This window comes from Corvus moneduloides, chromosome 8 (genome assembly GCF_009650955.1).
Source record: "Corvus moneduloides isolate bCorMon1 chromosome 8, bCorMon1.pri, whole genome shotgun sequence".
Taxonomy (NCBI): Eukaryota; Metazoa; Chordata; class Aves; order Passeriformes; family Corvidae; genus Corvus; species Corvus moneduloides.
Genome location: NC_045483.1, coordinates 4,404,444 through 4,421,445, shown reverse-complemented (window position 1 = coordinate 4,421,445; position 17,002 = coordinate 4,404,444). Strand labels below are relative to the sequence as shown.

General features: G+C 44.3%; 2 protein-coding genes across 9 annotated transcripts in view; both read left to right on the top strand.

The window, feature by feature from the left end:
- Positions 1-5,392, top strand: part of PLEKHA1 (pleckstrin homology domain containing A1) — a 31,306-nt gene extending 25,914 nt beyond the window's left edge. For 3 of the 8 annotated variants that reach the window (XM_032116064.1, XM_032116065.1, XM_032116072.1), the window contains exon 12: positions 2,858-5,392. In XM_032116064.1, coding sequence (XP_031971955.1) covers positions 2,858-3,187 — 330 coding nt within the window. In that variant the 3' untranslated portion in view covers positions 3,188-5,392. Of the gene's footprint in view, positions 1-710; positions 782-2,857 lie in introns of all 8 variants that reach the window. The other 5 variants (XM_032116070.1, XM_032116067.1, XM_032116069.1 and 2 more) reach the window with 4 other exon arrangements.
- A 4,994-nt stretch (positions 5,393-10,386) lies between these two features.
- The window catches only part of HTRA1 (HtrA serine peptidase 1), a 31,651-nt gene continuing 25,035 nt past the window's right edge, over positions 10,387-17,002 (top strand). The window contains exon 1 of the mRNA XM_032116197.1: positions 10,387-10,888. Within this exon, the coding sequence (XP_031972088.1) occupies positions 10,426-10,888 (463 nt within the window). The 5' untranslated portion in view covers positions 10,387-10,425. The remainder of the gene's footprint in view (positions 10,889-17,002) is intronic.

Here is a 17,002-nt window from a genome sequence, read left to right as displayed (position 1 = left end):
TATGCAGATACAGATGAAAATTTAAAGTAACAGATCTGTGCTCACATGGATTAGTTCTTGCTGTTGGAAATGCAGTGAGAACAGCATCTTGCAGTACTGAACTGGGGCACTGTGACAAGTGTTAATATTTCTGAAGCCACGTGGATGCCAGCATTTCATACCTACTTGCATTTAAACCATATTAGATGTTTAGTACGAAGGTCATTATCTTGTGGAAAGTAGTGGGAGTTACTCTGGTGTCACAGTGTCTCCAAGTATGTCCAGATGTAGCAATAGGAATACTTCACAGTTCAGATGTTGCATGCTGTGTTTTTCATTTTCTGACTCTGGGATGTTTTGTAATAAACTGAATATATCATTACCCCCATTATCTGAAATCTAATAATGTAAACCTTTTTGACTACAACTTTTGACTACAAATTTGCGTTGATACCTTGTTTCTGGTAACCCAGCCTAAGCTCTAAGCCAATTTTTGGTAGCTGCTTCATGCCTTTAATTAAAACTTCCTGTTACAAATTTTCTCTTTTTGGGGGCAATGAAAATATGCAGGTAACTTTTCTTTCTGTATGCTTTTTTTCCTTTGTTTTTTTTTTGTGTGTGGGGCTAACTGAGCAATGTAGCTATGACTGTCTGCATCACTTCTTGTTCCCTCTGTTGTCCTCTCTCCCAAGTCCAGGTGACTCTAATCTTAGCTTTGCACTGTGTTCCAGATGCGGCAGGCCAGAAGGCTGTCGAATCCTTGTATACAGAGGTATACATCAAGAACTGGTGAATGCAGCACGTATGTGGGCTCTCATGGAAACTTGCCTTCTTAACAGAGGGCTAGGACTAGACACTAATTTGCACTATAAAACAAACTAAAAAATAATGCTACCTGTTGTCATTACCATTACTGACAGCTAACTCATCAATAATACCGTTCACTTACAGGTTTGCACTGTTTTTTCTTGCTTTTAAAATGATTGGAAATGAAAAACGCCAAAACCACTGCTTATACTTCAAAGCACAGTAAATATTTAAACATAAGTGATGTGATGTCACTTTACTAGGAAAGTACTAAAGCTAATTTGCATGAGAGTTCATATTTCCATTTTACTTTACATTTGTTTTGAAACTGCGCAGAAGCAAGATTAAATTGAAGCTACCCACAAACTGATGCAGATGAGTGCACACAGAACATGCACGTTGTAACTCCAGGATTTGGAAGGGTCTATAGTAGCCTGATTTGCATGGCTTATAAGGTCTCTGCATGAAATGATTAGTTCAAACAAAGAAGTATTATAATGTATACTCGATGCATTTTCAATGCAGTGCACCTTAGGAGTAGTGCAGCAGCACAGCCTCTTAACTGTGAAATTACAGCTACTGTGGGTAGTAAAATCTGAGTATCCTTCAGGGCAGCTTAGCAAAAACTCATAGAGATCTTGTCCTAATATCCCTTTCATCCTGTTTGGTGGAGTAAAATTATTAATAAGAAGAATAGTAGTTAAATCAGTGAATCATATGTTCTCCTGAAGCAAACATGTTTCTTAAAGTGGAGTATCAAGTCAGGTATGAAATAAGGCAATGTAAATGATGTGAAATACTTCAGTGAAATTGAACACCAAACTCAAGTCCAAAAAAAAGTTGCACAGCTTCATCCAATAACATTAAACTGATTTATAAAAAGAAATATGGTAGTACTTGGCAGAATCCATTTTGATTAAATTTATTAATTTATATGTCATGAGAATGTCATAACATTCTAAAAGAAATATGAAAAACTACTGTGGAAAAAGTATGGAATTTATGATGTATATTTGCATCTTGGACACACATCTGTGATGGTTTTTTGGTTTTTGGGTTGGTTTTTTTTTTGCTAACAAATGTGCTTGAGAAATGCCTTGATTTGTGTGTGCACATGGGTTGGCAGATTCCTTTAGTTCCTGGACTAACACTGGTGATGGCAGAACTGGCAGCAGCTGCAGCTCCTAATGCACACACAGCATTTGGATCAGAGCATTTCAAAGCCAGCACTGCTCAGGGATTGAGACATCCTGACAGAACTGATAGATGCAGTGCAGAACTCAGGGAACTTCTTGTTCCTGTGCTGGGGTTCAGGCTATCCTAGGACGTGCAAATGGCATCCCATGCCTGTGCTTCAGACAGCTAAATCATTCCTACGTAGTCTGGGAATTTGTTTCTGTCAGTAAATAAATGGTGGAAGATTATTTTCAGAGTTATGTAAAGGTCAGCAGAGTAATGATAATAAACATAAAATAATAACAATTAGAAGGAGCAGCTTAAGTATCAGTTCCTTTTCTAGGTTGTTAACTTTGGAAATTTCTGTATAGTCTTGATAACATAAAATTTTTGTTTGGTCCCGGGGAGAAACTGGGGAGATTCAGTATCCCAAGAAGAGGGAACAGTAACCATGTGCATTACTTCAGGATTCAGGATACGAGTGCTTGATTCATGTGAATAGGTCTGAATACATTTTTCTTTTGGAAAGATGTGACTTTCAGTGGCCTTTAACCTGTGTATCTTCAAAAGGTTATTTAACATCTTAGTAGAATGAGAAGCCTCAATTTGCTGGACTATATTATGAAGTCTAAAGAGCTGCTGTGCTTGATTGAAGAATTTAATTTCATTAAATGCAGCAGCTGATGTTGCTGTCACATGCTGCTGTGAGCTCACACTCTGTAAAGCAGTGCCTGAGAAAGCACCTGCCTCCTACTGCCGTGGCTGATGCTTCGCTTTGTGTATTTTCTGTCTCGATTATTTATTTTTTTTTTTTTTTGTGAGTGTGAAATCTGAAACTGCATCTTTCCAACGTGACATCAGTCACTTCATCTGACACGGTCCCTTCTTTTTCCAGGAGCATCCCGAGTCTTCTTCCGAACCCGGCCATGCTGTCCGTCCTGCCGGCCCAGCCGCAGCCAGCTCACATTCCACAGCCCCTCACGGCAGCCCTCTGGTCCCAACCCCTCACCCCAAACCCCCTGCCTTGGAGAAGCGAGGATTTCACGAGTCTTTTACCAAGGCCAAGCCAGGGAGCTACAAGATCCAGGCTGTCGCTCCAAGAGAATCAACTTCCAAAGTGACTGAACGGGGCCCCTGGGAACCCCGGAGCAAAAATGGCACTCAGGAACAGGATCCTGGCCTTGTGGATCTGGATGATGCAAGCCTTCCAGTTAGTGATGTGTAGGGATGGAAGTGTTTGGAGAATGATCCATTTGTTCGGTCCTTTAATTTCCTTGCTCGGACTTTGAACCAAAGAAAATTCCAGGAAATGAGAACAAAAAATAAAAAAACCGGAGCACTGCTGTTATATATATGTGTGTGTGTGTTCTGTGCACACATGGGTATATATAATGTGTTTGTGTGTTGCCTTGCAGCTGAGGGTCAGAAATGGACCTTAGGCGTTTTCTCAAAGCCTGATAGTAAATTGCTTACTAGGGAGGGGCCAAACTGCACAATTTAGGAAATAAAACCAACCCAAAACACATAGAAAAAAAAGAAAAAAGTACTTCTGCAAGTAAGCAAGGTACCAGCAACTTCTAATTCCTAACCTGGCAGATTTACTAAATTTGCAACTAATGCTCTATTTTGGAGAACTTGTTGCCAACAAATGTGATTATTTAATTTCATCTTAAACTACAGTAAGATTTTAGGCATATATGAGAATTTTTTCTCTCCGTGACTTTCAGATACCAGGAAATGCAAAAATGTTTCTTCTGTTCTTTAGGATCAACAGTGTCAACTGATTTGTTATCAGAACAAGAATTCTGAACTCCCTTGGAATTCTAGTTATGGTGCTGTAAAATTTCCACTAAAATAATATTTTGAATAGTCAGCCTATTTTTGATGCACTCCTAAAGGTGGGTTATAACTTTTTGCACATTTGGATTTCCATGGACTGCACGTAGTGGTGTTTTGGAGGGGGGAGAAGAGAATTTGGACTTTGGAATTTGGACACTTTAGATCTTTTGAACTAAGTAGGGTTTATGTTGTGTTACATTAGGCTTTGCAGCAATTATGTTTTCTTAAATGTTTAAATGTTTTGTTTGGTTACTGTTTTGAGAATGGTTTCCTTCCCAGTGCTTTGTGAACAGTTCTTGTTTCTGTATTGATCAGTGGAAGAGCTCGTTGTTTAGTTTTGTTGTTATTGGTACTGAACTGTTCCTAGTCCTGCAATCGTGGCCTATAACTTTTGGTGCACTAAGAATCTGAAGTGCCTGTGTTTTCTCTCACGTTTTTGAAACACTTTTGGGTTAGTGATGTACACAAACCATTCTTACTGGGTTTGAGTGTTGGCTTGGAGTTGCTCTGGATAGCATAGTTCGAAACAGCTCTTTAAAAGAAGATTTATGCCAGGGGTACCAGTGTTCTGGTGTTGCACCCACTGCTGTGCAATATGTTCTTAAAAAGTGAGTATTTGTTGTTTGTGTACATTGTGTTATGGGGCATCAGCGATGCCAATGAGGAGAACCTTTACATTTCAAGTATTCGGTTAGATGGTGTGTACTTTTCATCATTTTTGGAAAAAAAATGTTTGCTTTAATCCCAACCCCACAAATATCTCATGCTGCTGCTTACTGTGATCCCGATTGTCCAGCTTTGTGAGACTTTCTTTGTCTACTGGAACCTAAGATACATATCAGGCAAGTCCGTCTTCTCTCCAACTTCCAAACTGACTTCCTGCTTGAGAGATATGGATGGCTTTCCCACAGCAATTTTTTGATCCCAGGATAGAATAATTGGTGTCATATAAGAATGGAATAGAATTAATTTCAAAACCTTAAATTATATCAGCACCTTCTTTTGGTTTTGGTCTATTTTTTTTTTATCCATAAGCTAATTAACCACTGTCTGAAGGCAGTGGTGTCTGTAAATTACTGGTTTTGTTTGACTCTTTAGCTATATGTGAAAACTAGCACAGAATTGGAAGTTACTGTAAATGTCTGTACTAGTATTGTAGGTTTTAATTTCTATAAAAATAAACCAATAGCTCTTTCAAAGCTTATTTTTTCACATTATGTGTGGAAGACACTTTGTGTTGTAATATTTTTACTGTAGTCTAACATCTGAAATCACTTGCTCTGGTACAGCTTTCACACTGCATGGTCATTTTATTATATTTTGGTATTGGCAATTTTTACACATTGGGTGGAGGTAAAGCAGCTCCATTATGGGACTTACAAAAAGAGGGAAAAAGAGAAAAACGAAAAAAGAAAAGAACTACTGTTGTAGTTCGGTAGCATAGGGAAATATTTGTGGTTGGTCACTGTCAGGGTCTCCTATTTATCAGTACTTTTATAAATCTATGAAAATTGTTAAATTATTTTAGAAACAGTGCTGTAAATATGTCACATTTAAATTGTCAATAAATCAGTTTGGGTAACTTAAAATATCATCTGGTTGAGTTTCTTAGCACCATGGTAAATATTAGAGCAGTATATTCCTTTTCAGCATGTAAGAGAACAGATTCTCCTTTATCCAGCCATAACATCTCTTTAATTCTTCAAATCTGATCGGGTTGTGTAGCCTAAGAATGGAATTGAACAGACTGAGCTGATTTTCTTGTGCTGTTCTCAGTTTCTTCTGTGGAAGTTCTACATGTTTTACATGCAGGGGATACTTACCAGGTTCCTTTCCCACTAAAGGAAGGGGTGATGCAGAGTAATACCAAGTTATTATTTGGAAATGTTCAGGCACCATCTGAAAGGGGAAAAAAGAACAAACTGTATCATGCATTTTTCTGTATTTATGGTGATGCATAAGAGAGGTTCTCTCTCAGAAATGCTTTCCTGAAATGCAGACTGTACACAATTACCCAGATCCCACTGCCACCACCTGGCTGTGCACTCTGCCTCTGCACTGAAGAGGAAATCAAATTATTCTGTGTGGCTACAGATTTAAACCCACTGTGTTAAAATAAAATATTTACGGAAAATGGAGCTGCTGACTCTGCACTGCACCTTCCTGGAGGCGGCTGCTGAGGGGTGATGCTCCAGGATACAGTTTTAAGAAAGTGGAATATTCCTTAAGCCTCGTGGAATAACAGGATGTCAGCACCACCTAGGGGTCACACTCCAGCTTTTAAAATCAGTCAAGTCTAGTATTTGCTTTTGTAGTGTATTTCATACATAAAAAGTGATCTGGAGATTCCAGTTGTTAAGTCATTGGGCTGCTCCAGTTGGTTGGGTTGTTGTTGGTTTTTTTGTAGTTTTTTTAATTTTTGCTCTTTTTTAGGCTAATCTTCTAAAGTTTTATAGTAAGTGTTATAATGGATGGAGAAATTACAGAGTGCGCCTAATATGTGCACTCTGAAGGTTCGGAACAGAAATATTGCTGTCGTTTTATCCATTCCATATTAGATAGAGGTGAGAGAGAGGGAAGAAATGAAAGAAGGGGAAATCTGGATAGGGAATTTTAGTCTAAAAGTTGAAATTAAGAAAGTGAAGCCTTCTGTGCTATGTGTAGTTTTACCTTTTAATAGTTTCATTTAATGTCTTAATACTCATCTGTACTTTGTGGAACAGCTTATAAAGTATTCGGTGCTCCAAGCCAGTGAGCTGCTAAAGCCCTTCTGAGATCTTCCAGTGAAATACTGAAGGCAGCTATCAGGAAGAGTTAAACCTGAATCCTGCCTTGTGAGTTGTCTGCCTGGATTTTTCCCTTCAGCTTTTCTGCGCAGCCTCTCAGGAAAAGAAACTGGTACTCATTTGTGAAGGCACTACTAATGGTGTAGTAGTTGTTGAACACTGCTCTTCAGAGTGTCGCTTTTGACACTGTAATTAGGGATTTGCATTTCAAACGAGTGGCATTTTGCATATCACTGTGCGCAGTGAACGCATCTTGCAAGAATTTAAGCCGCTCTGTCGCACTGCATTCTCCTGATGGTAACCGGGCACGTCGGGACACCTGAGTCAGTCTGCTCTCAACAGATGGGTGTCAGCTGCGAGTTCGCAGCGCAGTGGGTTTGTTCTCTATCAATTACGAAGTTTCAGCGCTTGTTTTACAGTGTGCAGTGTGATACGTGCACTCCTGCTTGTAGGTTTGCCCTCGGACAGGAAGGAAATGCCACCTGACCACAGAGACATACTTGGTGCAGATTAGCCATTGTTTCTTGGGGCAGGTCGCTTGGGTTCATGTCAGGCTTTACAAAAGGCACCCTGGTGGTTCATTTAGTTTGTAAATTATGCCAACAGTTAATGCTTGTCAAGCACCAGGGCTAGATTATATGAGGAAAAAAAACATGGAGCTTTAAATTCCCTGGTTTGCAGCCATTCTCTTTCAAGGCAATGGCATTTTTTTCCTGTACGTAGCAATGAATCCAGCATATGTTTTCTAAAAAAGGGTTTGATTTTTTCTTTAAGTTTTTGTTAAGACTTCTCTTGTTACGTTAAAGTAGAGAAGTCCTGGGTTTTTGGGAGGTGGGAGTAGGGATGTTCCATTTTTTTCCCTGAGAAATCTGAGAGGAAGCCATTAAGGAATGAAGCAAAATGATAATGATAATAATTAATGAAGCAACCAGAATAAAGCTCGAAAAGCTTTCTGCGAAGTCCAAAACGTTGGACTTTGCTCAGACTATCAGCATTCCAACCTTTCCGAACCTCCTTCATCCTCTTTTCTGGCCGGGACCCTTCTAGACTCAGACTTTACCCTTTTTTCTGTGGCCAAGTGAGCTCTGTTTTCATCCTTTACTCGCTTCCCACCCTTTCCGTGTGTGCCCAGGTGCTCCGAGGGTCACATTGCAGGGCAGGGCGGGCTGGCACAGCATCCCTGCATCCCTGACAGCAGTATGCAAACTTCGTACCTCTAGGAGAATTTCCAGCGTGTGATCTCTAGGTGGAGCCTCCTATCACCCAGTTCCTTTCGAAAAGTAGAAGAGATATTTTACCACTGAGTCTCTGGAGTGTGTTTTTCAGACCACGTTTTCAGCCTTTCTGGTGGTTAATGTCTGCTGGCCTGGGGAGCTGTTCTGTATCAGGTGGAGGAGAAATAATAATCGCTGGGTGTGCAGTGCCTCTCAGGTCTATGGCACTTCTGCACAGATCATGTAGGCAATTAGCAAATCTATTTTTTGGTAAGCTGATTTATTAACCTCCCCAAAGACTAAGCTCAGTTATTCTGGGAAGAGAGATGTTAATTGCCAGCATTTTGTGCACCTAGATGAAAATGATAAAATTAATACTATAAAATATTATATTTTTGATACTCAATAGAAGATTTACATTCTTACCAAAAGAGCTTGAAGCTCATAGTGCTGGCTGACTTGTTAAAAATACAGTTGTACACCTTTGCTCTCTAGAAGGACCGCTGTCAAAGAATACCAAGATAAAAAGAGACTTAACCATCCACAGAGAGGGAGGATGACAGAACCTGGAGCTTTCCCACTGCCTGTAATCTTTCCCTGGCTGCAGAGATAAGGCTTGGAGCAGCAGTAAGTTATCTGACCACAGCAATGTGAGAGGAAAGCAGTGAGCCTTTCTGGGCTGGGGAGGATGGAACCCCACAATAACTCAATGATCTTTCAATATTTTGTTCCTGCTTCCAAATAGGAGCTTATAAGATCTTTTGTGAACCTGTTATATTTTTTGGGTTTTTTTGTTTTGTTTTGTTTTTTTAATGGGGTTTGGTGTTTTGTTTTTGTTCTGGTTTTTTGTTTGGTGGGGGTTGTTTGTTTGTTTGTTTTTCACTAAAAGCGGTTCATCTTTCCTTAAAGACTTGTCTTTATTTAAAAAGGGGCAAAACCCAAACCAAACAAAAAAACCCCAAGCTTATAAAACCCCAAAGCTTAGTAAAAGTAGCCAATAAGCAATTGATAACTAATAACTTGGAAAAATTTTGCCATGGTATCTATCCATATATATATATATAGGGGGTATATATATGTATGTGTGTATACATACATTAAAAAGATTTAAACTTGTAAACATTTTCAAACTTTTTCTCAGATGTGATAGCACTACTGATTTTAATATTAAGGTAGTTTTCTGTGAATTGTTCCATTTTACTACTTGGGTCACTTCTGAAATCAGGTAATTCTCCTGAAATCTCCTTTCTTGCAGAGCGTAGAAGTTACTTGAAAACAACAGATGAAAAGAGTTCACACTGGAGCTTTACCTGGGAACACTGGAATATACATGGTTCCCCACCTTCAGGTACTAACCAAGCAGTTTAGTAAGTTTTGACACAGTTTGATAAGTTTTTATGATGTTCCCTGGAACAATTTGAATTCTGGTGCTTGGGATGCTGCTGCTACCTGCTGAAGTGGCTCGTTGTTAAACTTTTCCTAGGAGAAAAGACTTCGAATTATTTTGTATTAATGTAGCTGCTGCCAAGTTCATCTCCTTGGTTGCAGCTCATCTAACAGTTAACAGCATTTCCTCTTGCCTAATGGGTTGTAAAGTTCATTAGCTGCTTGGTTATCGGTGCCTGATAAAGGTACACTTAAATAATTATAGATGGGGAGTCAGTTCAAAAGTTTAATCGGCTTGTAATTAAAAAAAAAAAAAAAAATTGGCTTTGCTCAGTTTCCAGCTCTTTTAAGCCGTTCCCTCCCTCCCATCTTTGGCAGGGATGCCCTGTCCCTCGGAGGGCGCTTGGTAGTAATTAAACCTCCTTTCAGAGCACCTTGTGTGTGCCCAAAGAGCAGATGGCAGAGAGGCCGCTGTCCATAGGTTCTGGCCGTTGCCCAGCTGCCGGATAAATGGGATCAGCCTGCTTGTGGGATGATGGAAAACGACTTTTGATTTTTTTTTTTTTTTTCCCGATTATTATTTCGGTAGATTAAACTTCTGCTGATTGCCGGTATCCGCCTCGCCCTGCGGCTCTGAGCATCCCGGGTGAAGCGGGGCCGAGCAGAAGGGTCGGGAGCATCCTTCCTCCCATCCCTCCGAGCCGGGAATGTCACGGCTCGCCGTGTGCGGGAATACCGGGCATTCCCGGTGGGGATGCCTGATGTTTGCATACATTTACATATAATGGGCGTATCGCTTCACTCCTTCTACCGTGGGACCGGCTGGCTCCATCCATCCCCTTATCAGCTGTAAACGTTATCGGCGCTCACTCTGGGTTGCTTTCCCGTAATTCCTGAGGTGGGGAAGCGTTCCCCCCCCCCTCCCTTGTTTGCAGGAGCGCGTTATCAGCCTTTCCCCCGATCATAATCGCCTGTCGCGATTTCGGCGCTTTCACCGCCAAGTTTCCCCGCAGCGCCGGACCAAGGCCGTGTGACCACACGAGCCAAGGCGGCGGGGAGAGGCTGTCGCTGTCCCGGGGGGGGTGTCACGGTCCTGGGGGGCGGTGTGGGGGTGTCCCAGCCGGGTGGAGGGGGGGCCGTGCCCGCGGTCCCGCCCCGCCCCGCCGCGTCTCGGCTTAAAGCGGCCGCCCGGCCCCCGGCGCGCTCACCGCGCTCGCCGCCCCGGAGCCGCCGCCGCGATGCCGCTGCGGGGCTGGACGCTGCTGCTGGCGGCCCTGCTGCCCTCCGTGCTGCCGCCGCTGCTGGCCGCGCCGCCGCCCGCCTGCCCCGAGCGCTGCGATCGGTCGCGCTGCCCGGCGCTGCCCGCAGCCTGCCCCGGCGGGCCCGTGCTGGACGCCTGCGGCTGCTGCCGCGTGTGCGGCGCGGAGGAGGGCGAGGCGTGCGGGGGCGCGGGGGGCGGCGGGCCGCCCTGCGGAGAGGGGCTGCAGTGCGTGGTGCCGCCCGGCGCCGGCGTCCCCGCCTCGGCCACGGTGCGCCAGCGGGCGGCCGCGGGGCGCTGCCAGTGCACCAGCACCGAGCCCGTGTGCGGCAGCGATGCGGTGACCTACGCCAGCCCCTGCCAGCTGCGGGCCGCCAGCCGCCGCGCAGAGCGCCTCCGGCAGCCGCCCATCATCGCCATCCAGCGCGGAGCCTGCGGGCAGGGTGAGGATGCGCGGGGGGATGTGCCGGGGTGCGGGGGTAGCGCGGAGGTTCAGCCCCGTGGTCCTCAGCCCGGGGTCCCGGGCCGTGCTGCCACCGCCTTGAGGGGAGGAGGGACCGCGGAGAGAGAGGAGCCGGAGACGAGGCTTGGCCGCGGCTCAACTTGGGCGCTCCAGCTCGGCGAGAAACTGGAGCAGGAATGCGGTTTGGCCGCGGGTGTCAAGTGCCGGGGGAAAAAAAAACCCTTATCCCCTATTTAAACTTATCTCCCACCCCCGAGAGGTGATGTCGGACTCGAAACTGGGGGAAATTGGTGCAAACCCCCAGAGGCGGGTACGGATGCGGACCCGGGGCCGGCTGTGCGGCTCCAGCAAAGTTCGGAGAAATAACTCGAGCGCGCTCCCGTCCCGGCGCTTTGTCACAGGGAAATGCCCTGGGGAATAAAGCCAGGAATGCGGGAGCCGTTCAGATGTGATGGAGCAAAGGGGTGGGCAGAGCAGGCTGCTGCCTGCCTTGACCCGGCTTAGCAGATGCGCTCTGATTATTTAATAAAAGACTTGCTGGAAAGGAAGAAGCCTGTAACAGCGTGTTAAGCTCAGTCCAGAGTTTTGTGTTTGTTTTTGTTGAGTTTTTTTTTGAGGATGGAGATGGCCGCCGATAAGTAACAACGCGTCGCATTTTTCCTTCAGCGTTCTTTAGCTGTCAGTGTGGTCAAATCGAATGTAATGTGAGTCCTCAGAGCTGCAGGACGGATGCTATTATTTGTAAACTGTATAAAAAGGCATTGCTGGGTTACGAAACGGTGGCTCAGCAGCTGGAGCGACTGGGCTGAGCAGCCCGGCGAAGTGTTTGGTCTTGTAGGAGCGGTGAGTGCAGGATGTGACACACGGCGGGGCAAAACCGCGCTGGGATAAGCAGGGGATGATCGTCACAAGATGCAGCCCCTAATACAGGCTGGATTAAACCTCTAAGCCAAGGCTGTGTATCCTTTCCAAGCCATTCAGCACCATTAGGGGGTAATGCGTAAAAATTAGCATGAATTCAGTCTTTTTTTCTGAAGTGGTAGTCACCTTTAAGTAAATCAGCGCTGTTTCAACGAGGATTGATTCTTTTGGTATAGGCTGTATCATTTGTGGACTTACTTCCTTTTAAAACACGCATTTTTCTACACTTAGCCGTCATCTCTCCAGCAGAAAAACATTCCGATGTACAGTGGCTGTGTGTTCAGATTGGGTGAAATCCCAATCCTGTGTTACAGAACAAGCTCCCAGCTTTGGTGTCAACACAATCAAATTTTTGTACCCCTGGTTGTCCCCTCGGTGTCAAAGCTGTGCTGTGCTCCATGGGACGTTGCTGGCACTTGCTGACACTAGAGACAATTGAACCTTTCACGCCACAGTTTCCTGATGCCCAGTGTAAGACAATGCCTTGTGATTTTTATTCTCAATTCATGAAACCAATATTATCTTCTCAGCCTTTTCTGCTGAACGCTTGCAGAATTGGGGCTGTGTTTGAGCTGGGAGCAGTACGTGCCTCTGGTGGGGGGTACAGAGAATGCACAGGCTGCACAGAGACCCTGTCTGGGAAAGCTCTGCTGTTGTAGATCCATCAGGAGTAATTCCAGACAATCATTTTGCCCTGTTGCACCTCTGGGACAAAAAGAAAGTGCTGGAGAAGCCAACCAGTAGCACATGTTTATCCCTAGATAAGAGCAAACATTGCTACCAGCAGAGCTTTTTTTTCATATGTAAAGAACCTGAAATAAAAAGGGTTGGAGAGTAAAGTGCTTGAATCGATGTTTTGAAAGAAGCATTGCCTAATATTTGTCTCCTTAGAGTAGTTAATTTTTAATTTTACTTTGAGTTCATCCTTGGGAGTGCTTTTTCTATCTGGGGATTGAGCTGTCTTTGGCAATTTTTTTCATAGTAACACACCCATATAAATAATTTGGTCAATACAACGCAATGGTCCAGGGAAATGAAGGGATGGGGATGTAGAGAAAGTGTTTGGAAAGCACTTTTTGTTGTTGTTTTTAAGCTTTACACTGTTTCAGTAGCTGGTCAAGTACAATATTGTGTATATTGCTTAAAATAAAGTAAAACTTCCTGTCATGTTCGACTTTCATCTATTACAGTCCATTCCTGGTGCTCTTTTTTGCCCTTCAGTGTTTCCCAGGGAATCTATTCAAATACCAGCTGCAGTAGAGGCAGGAGCAGGTTGCTCTGGCTCTGTGTGCATAAGGGGGATATTTTCCTATGCAAAATGAGCCTTAAAAAACACAAACTCTTCCCAGCAGTGTCCAGCTGGGCTGTGGCCACGGGCAGCATAACCAGTGGTACCCGTCCTGTTGTGGCCCTTTCTGCACCAGTCTGGACAGGGCTCCTGAGCTGTCACTGAAGAAATCCTCCCTTCCCCCAGAGCATGAGAGATGTTGCTGCAGGATGTTCAGGCCTGCAGAGCCCGTGCTGGTGCAGCTCAGTGCGTGTTGATAGCACTGAAAATGCAAAGGCACAGAGAGAAGGTGAAACTGTGAGCATCCCACACCCAGGAGTGACGTCAGTGCCACGAGACCTCAGTATTCAGTGGTGAGGCTCAGCGTGCTGGCAGGATGTTTTCTTTTTCTTCTGCAAATATGTTTTTGGTGGCCTTAAATCCCTCCTGCTGACCAAGGGAAGAAGGCTCAACACACAACTTAAACCAGGCTTTCTTCCCTTTCTCGTTTTTCCCACAAGTGCTGGCAGGCGTTTTGGGACAGTGTGCCCTTCTCTCCTCGTTGTGCTCTTCACACTGTAAAGTGTAAACTAGCCTGGATTTGTCCTTTCCTCATTAACCCGAGGAAGAAGAACATTCCTTGTGGTTGCTCTCCATTTCTAACTATGTTCTGCCTGGTTTTGAGCTGGTTTTATATGTTTTCATATTTTTATTAGGTTTACTATGTCTGATGTGGTATCCCAGTGACCTCAGCAGTCCTCAGCTTGCCGGCATCTGTCACAGGTGGCTCACACTTCTGTTCCAGGAGTGCTCACAGCATGATGTCATATCTGGGGTTTGATGGGAGCTCTTATGGTTTAGATTAAGCAGGTCCTTGCAGCTTGGTTGCTTGGGGGGGAAGGCAGAGGTGAGGGGTAACTCTCAGTCTAGAAAGCTGTGTATCACTGAGATACAGACTTTGCTACTTCATCACCAAATTTCACAGTTCTAGAGACAGGGAAGGGGAAGGAAAAAAATCACTCAAACTCAAGTTTCTTGCAAAGTGGCTGACTGTATTTTGAAATGCACCAGGCTAAACTGCATCCAAGTGTCTCTGTGTAATTATCTGGCAGGAGAAAAGGACCTCTGTGGTCAATAACCCATTGGCCATTACCGAGCCCTTCAAAAACAGCATAAGAGCTCAGTGCAGCAGAGGATGGGAAGGAGATGGACCTGCCTGCATTCCTGTGCCCGTGGTGCTGATAGTGCTAATGGGCTGGAAGTGCTGAGCCTGGCAGGAATGGATAATCAGGGCAGGGAGAGAAACTCAGCCGGGAAGTCTGTAGAGGCTGGGAACTCGGCCAGATATTTATCAAGAGGGAAGTTGATACGGTTGTTATGAACAAGGCTTTCAGCTGTTTCCCCAAAGATAATAACAGGCACACGGTGGTGTTTTTATTATTATTATTTGTGTGCTGAAGAAGTGTTGGGAGACCTTGGCAGGTTACTTGGCACGTGCCAAGTCAATTAAAAATGACCCAGGAGGACCAGGTTTTTAGGGTCTGGGGGCACAAATAAGCATTCCAGTGCTGTTAAATTTCATCTCTCTCCCTCAGTTGCTGTTTGGGTGGTCTGAACATGATTCTCTTTTGACTTTTCCTCGGTCTATTTTGCAGCAGCAGAAGAAGGGAGGCAGGGAGGGAGAGAAGAGGCGGCTGAAGGCAATGGAAATAAATAGCAACATCTTTCCAGAAGAGAACCAATCCCCAAGTGTGGGATTAAAACGCTTTTCCAAAGCCAAGTATTCAGCTCAGAGAGGAGGCAACTGTGAGAAGTGGTTTGTCTGAAGAAGCTCACCTTTTCCCCTCTCCACATCTATATTTCCTTCCCGGGGAGCAGGCAGTAATTTTGCAGTCTCCAGACTTCAAACAGTCAAGTCAGTAAATACAGATTTGGAACAAGGAATGATTCAATCCTTTCATCTTCTGGGCTTTGAAATTTAAAGGTACCTGTGGACTGGGCAGGAATACTTGAGGCCATGAGTAAGCAGCAGGAGTGTTGTTAAGCAGAGTTTGGATGTGAGGGAGGCAGCATATCCCAAGCAGATTTAAGGCTCTGCTGTCCAAGAAATAGGAGAAGCTGGAAAATATTTTTCAAATGTGAATTTACGTGTGCTTGGAGTAAGAGAAAGCAAAGCTAGAAATAGAAACTGGGGTTCTGTGGAACTTAACTTGTGTTGTAAATACAGCCATTCCTCACTCCCAGAAGCTGCTGGATAGGATCTCTGGCTGGGCTTGGCAGAGAGTCCCACTGCCTTTGTAACTGGGCCCAGGTGGATATCTGACATTATTTTTGAGGCTGTGTTCAGGATGTAGAAAAAAATATTTTATTTTGCCTTCTGGATGCAGGTCATTGTGATTGGTTGTCCTGTTTCAAAGAGAAGAATGTAGCTAAAAAATAAGCCTCCACTCCTGTATATTACAGGGATATAAAATAATTGATCTCATCCTAACTGATGTTGACCTCATATCTGTAGGTAACAGGAGAGTTATAGGATCTCAAGCTTGTGGGACAGCACACAGGTGACAAGTTATTTTAAAGTTTAGTGAACTGAGAAGATCTTTACTGCCATATTTTACCCCTTGGAGATGAATTACGCAGCCAGGCAGAGCAGCTCTTGAATTTCTGGGTTAATGTCAGGTACCCAGATGAAGTGAAGCACAAGGCTGGAGGTCAGCTGTGTTGTGCTATTTGTTACAAGTGCTCTGCCAGGAGCTTGATTCTGGAGGAAAAAAGTGGGAAAACAAAGCAAATGTGTGTGTCACGTGTGAGCAGATGGATTTTCCTCTGCCTTTCCTGCACAGCAGCCCTGCAGGCTGGCACCAGGATAGTACCTGGCCCTGTTGGTGCCAGCAGTGGTGTGGCAGTGCCATTCAAACCCTGTGCGGTGTTGGTTAACCAAACCTCATTCTTGTCTCTGTCATTTTTTCCCATCAGGGCTTCTCAGTTTTTCCATTGCCTCGCTCTTGTAAAGCCTTTTTTTGGTGAGACATGGGAGAGGGATGTAAAGTGAATAGTTCTACATCCCCTCTTGCAGAACTGCTGCTAGAAATCCCAGTGAGACAGAGCTATGTGGTTAAAATGTTTCTGGTAGTGCTTGGATTTGCACATATTTTTGTCACCAGACAACTGATGGATGAAATAACACTTATTAAATGTGGTAGCCATGCACAGAAGTTACCCAGTGGTCTAAAATTTGATCTATTTTCAGAGAGTAACATTAGGAGGAGCTCACAATATTTTTCCAGAGGCTGCTGTCATTGTACCATTTCACAGATAGTGGATCTAGGGCAGGGAAAGATGAAGAGCTTCGCTCAAGGTCAGCCAGCAGCAGAGCTGAGAGCAAACTGAGCTTTCATGAGTCCCTACTCAGTTTTCTGTCCCTTGCCAGCACTGCTGCTCCATTTTCCATTACTTTTCTTTTCCATTACTCTTATTTCTCAAACTTGCAGGCTGCAGTTTTGGCTTTGCCCTGCAAACAGCATCAATGATCTGTCGATCTGCGTCCGCAGAAAAGTCCTCTTGGAGGAGGGAAGAAGTGGGTGGACCAAGCACTAGGAAGGAAGAGAAACCCAAACAAGTCTCTCCTCTCCCACCATCCCACCCCCAAAATAAACACAACCCCCCAGGAATCTCATACTTCAACATTTGTGGTGGTAAAGGGATGATTCACTCCTTTTTCCAGGACAGCACAGGCACTGTTTGGAATGTCTGCCCTTTCTCTATCTCTGGGTAGACCTTGACCTATGAAGGTAAAGCTTGGCCTTGTTTGCTTTTGTATTCAGACACGAAAAGTGGGCAAGCAGAAGCCACTTATAAATACAAAAAATACTTGGATGGCCCATAAAATAAAGCAGAATGGGTGGG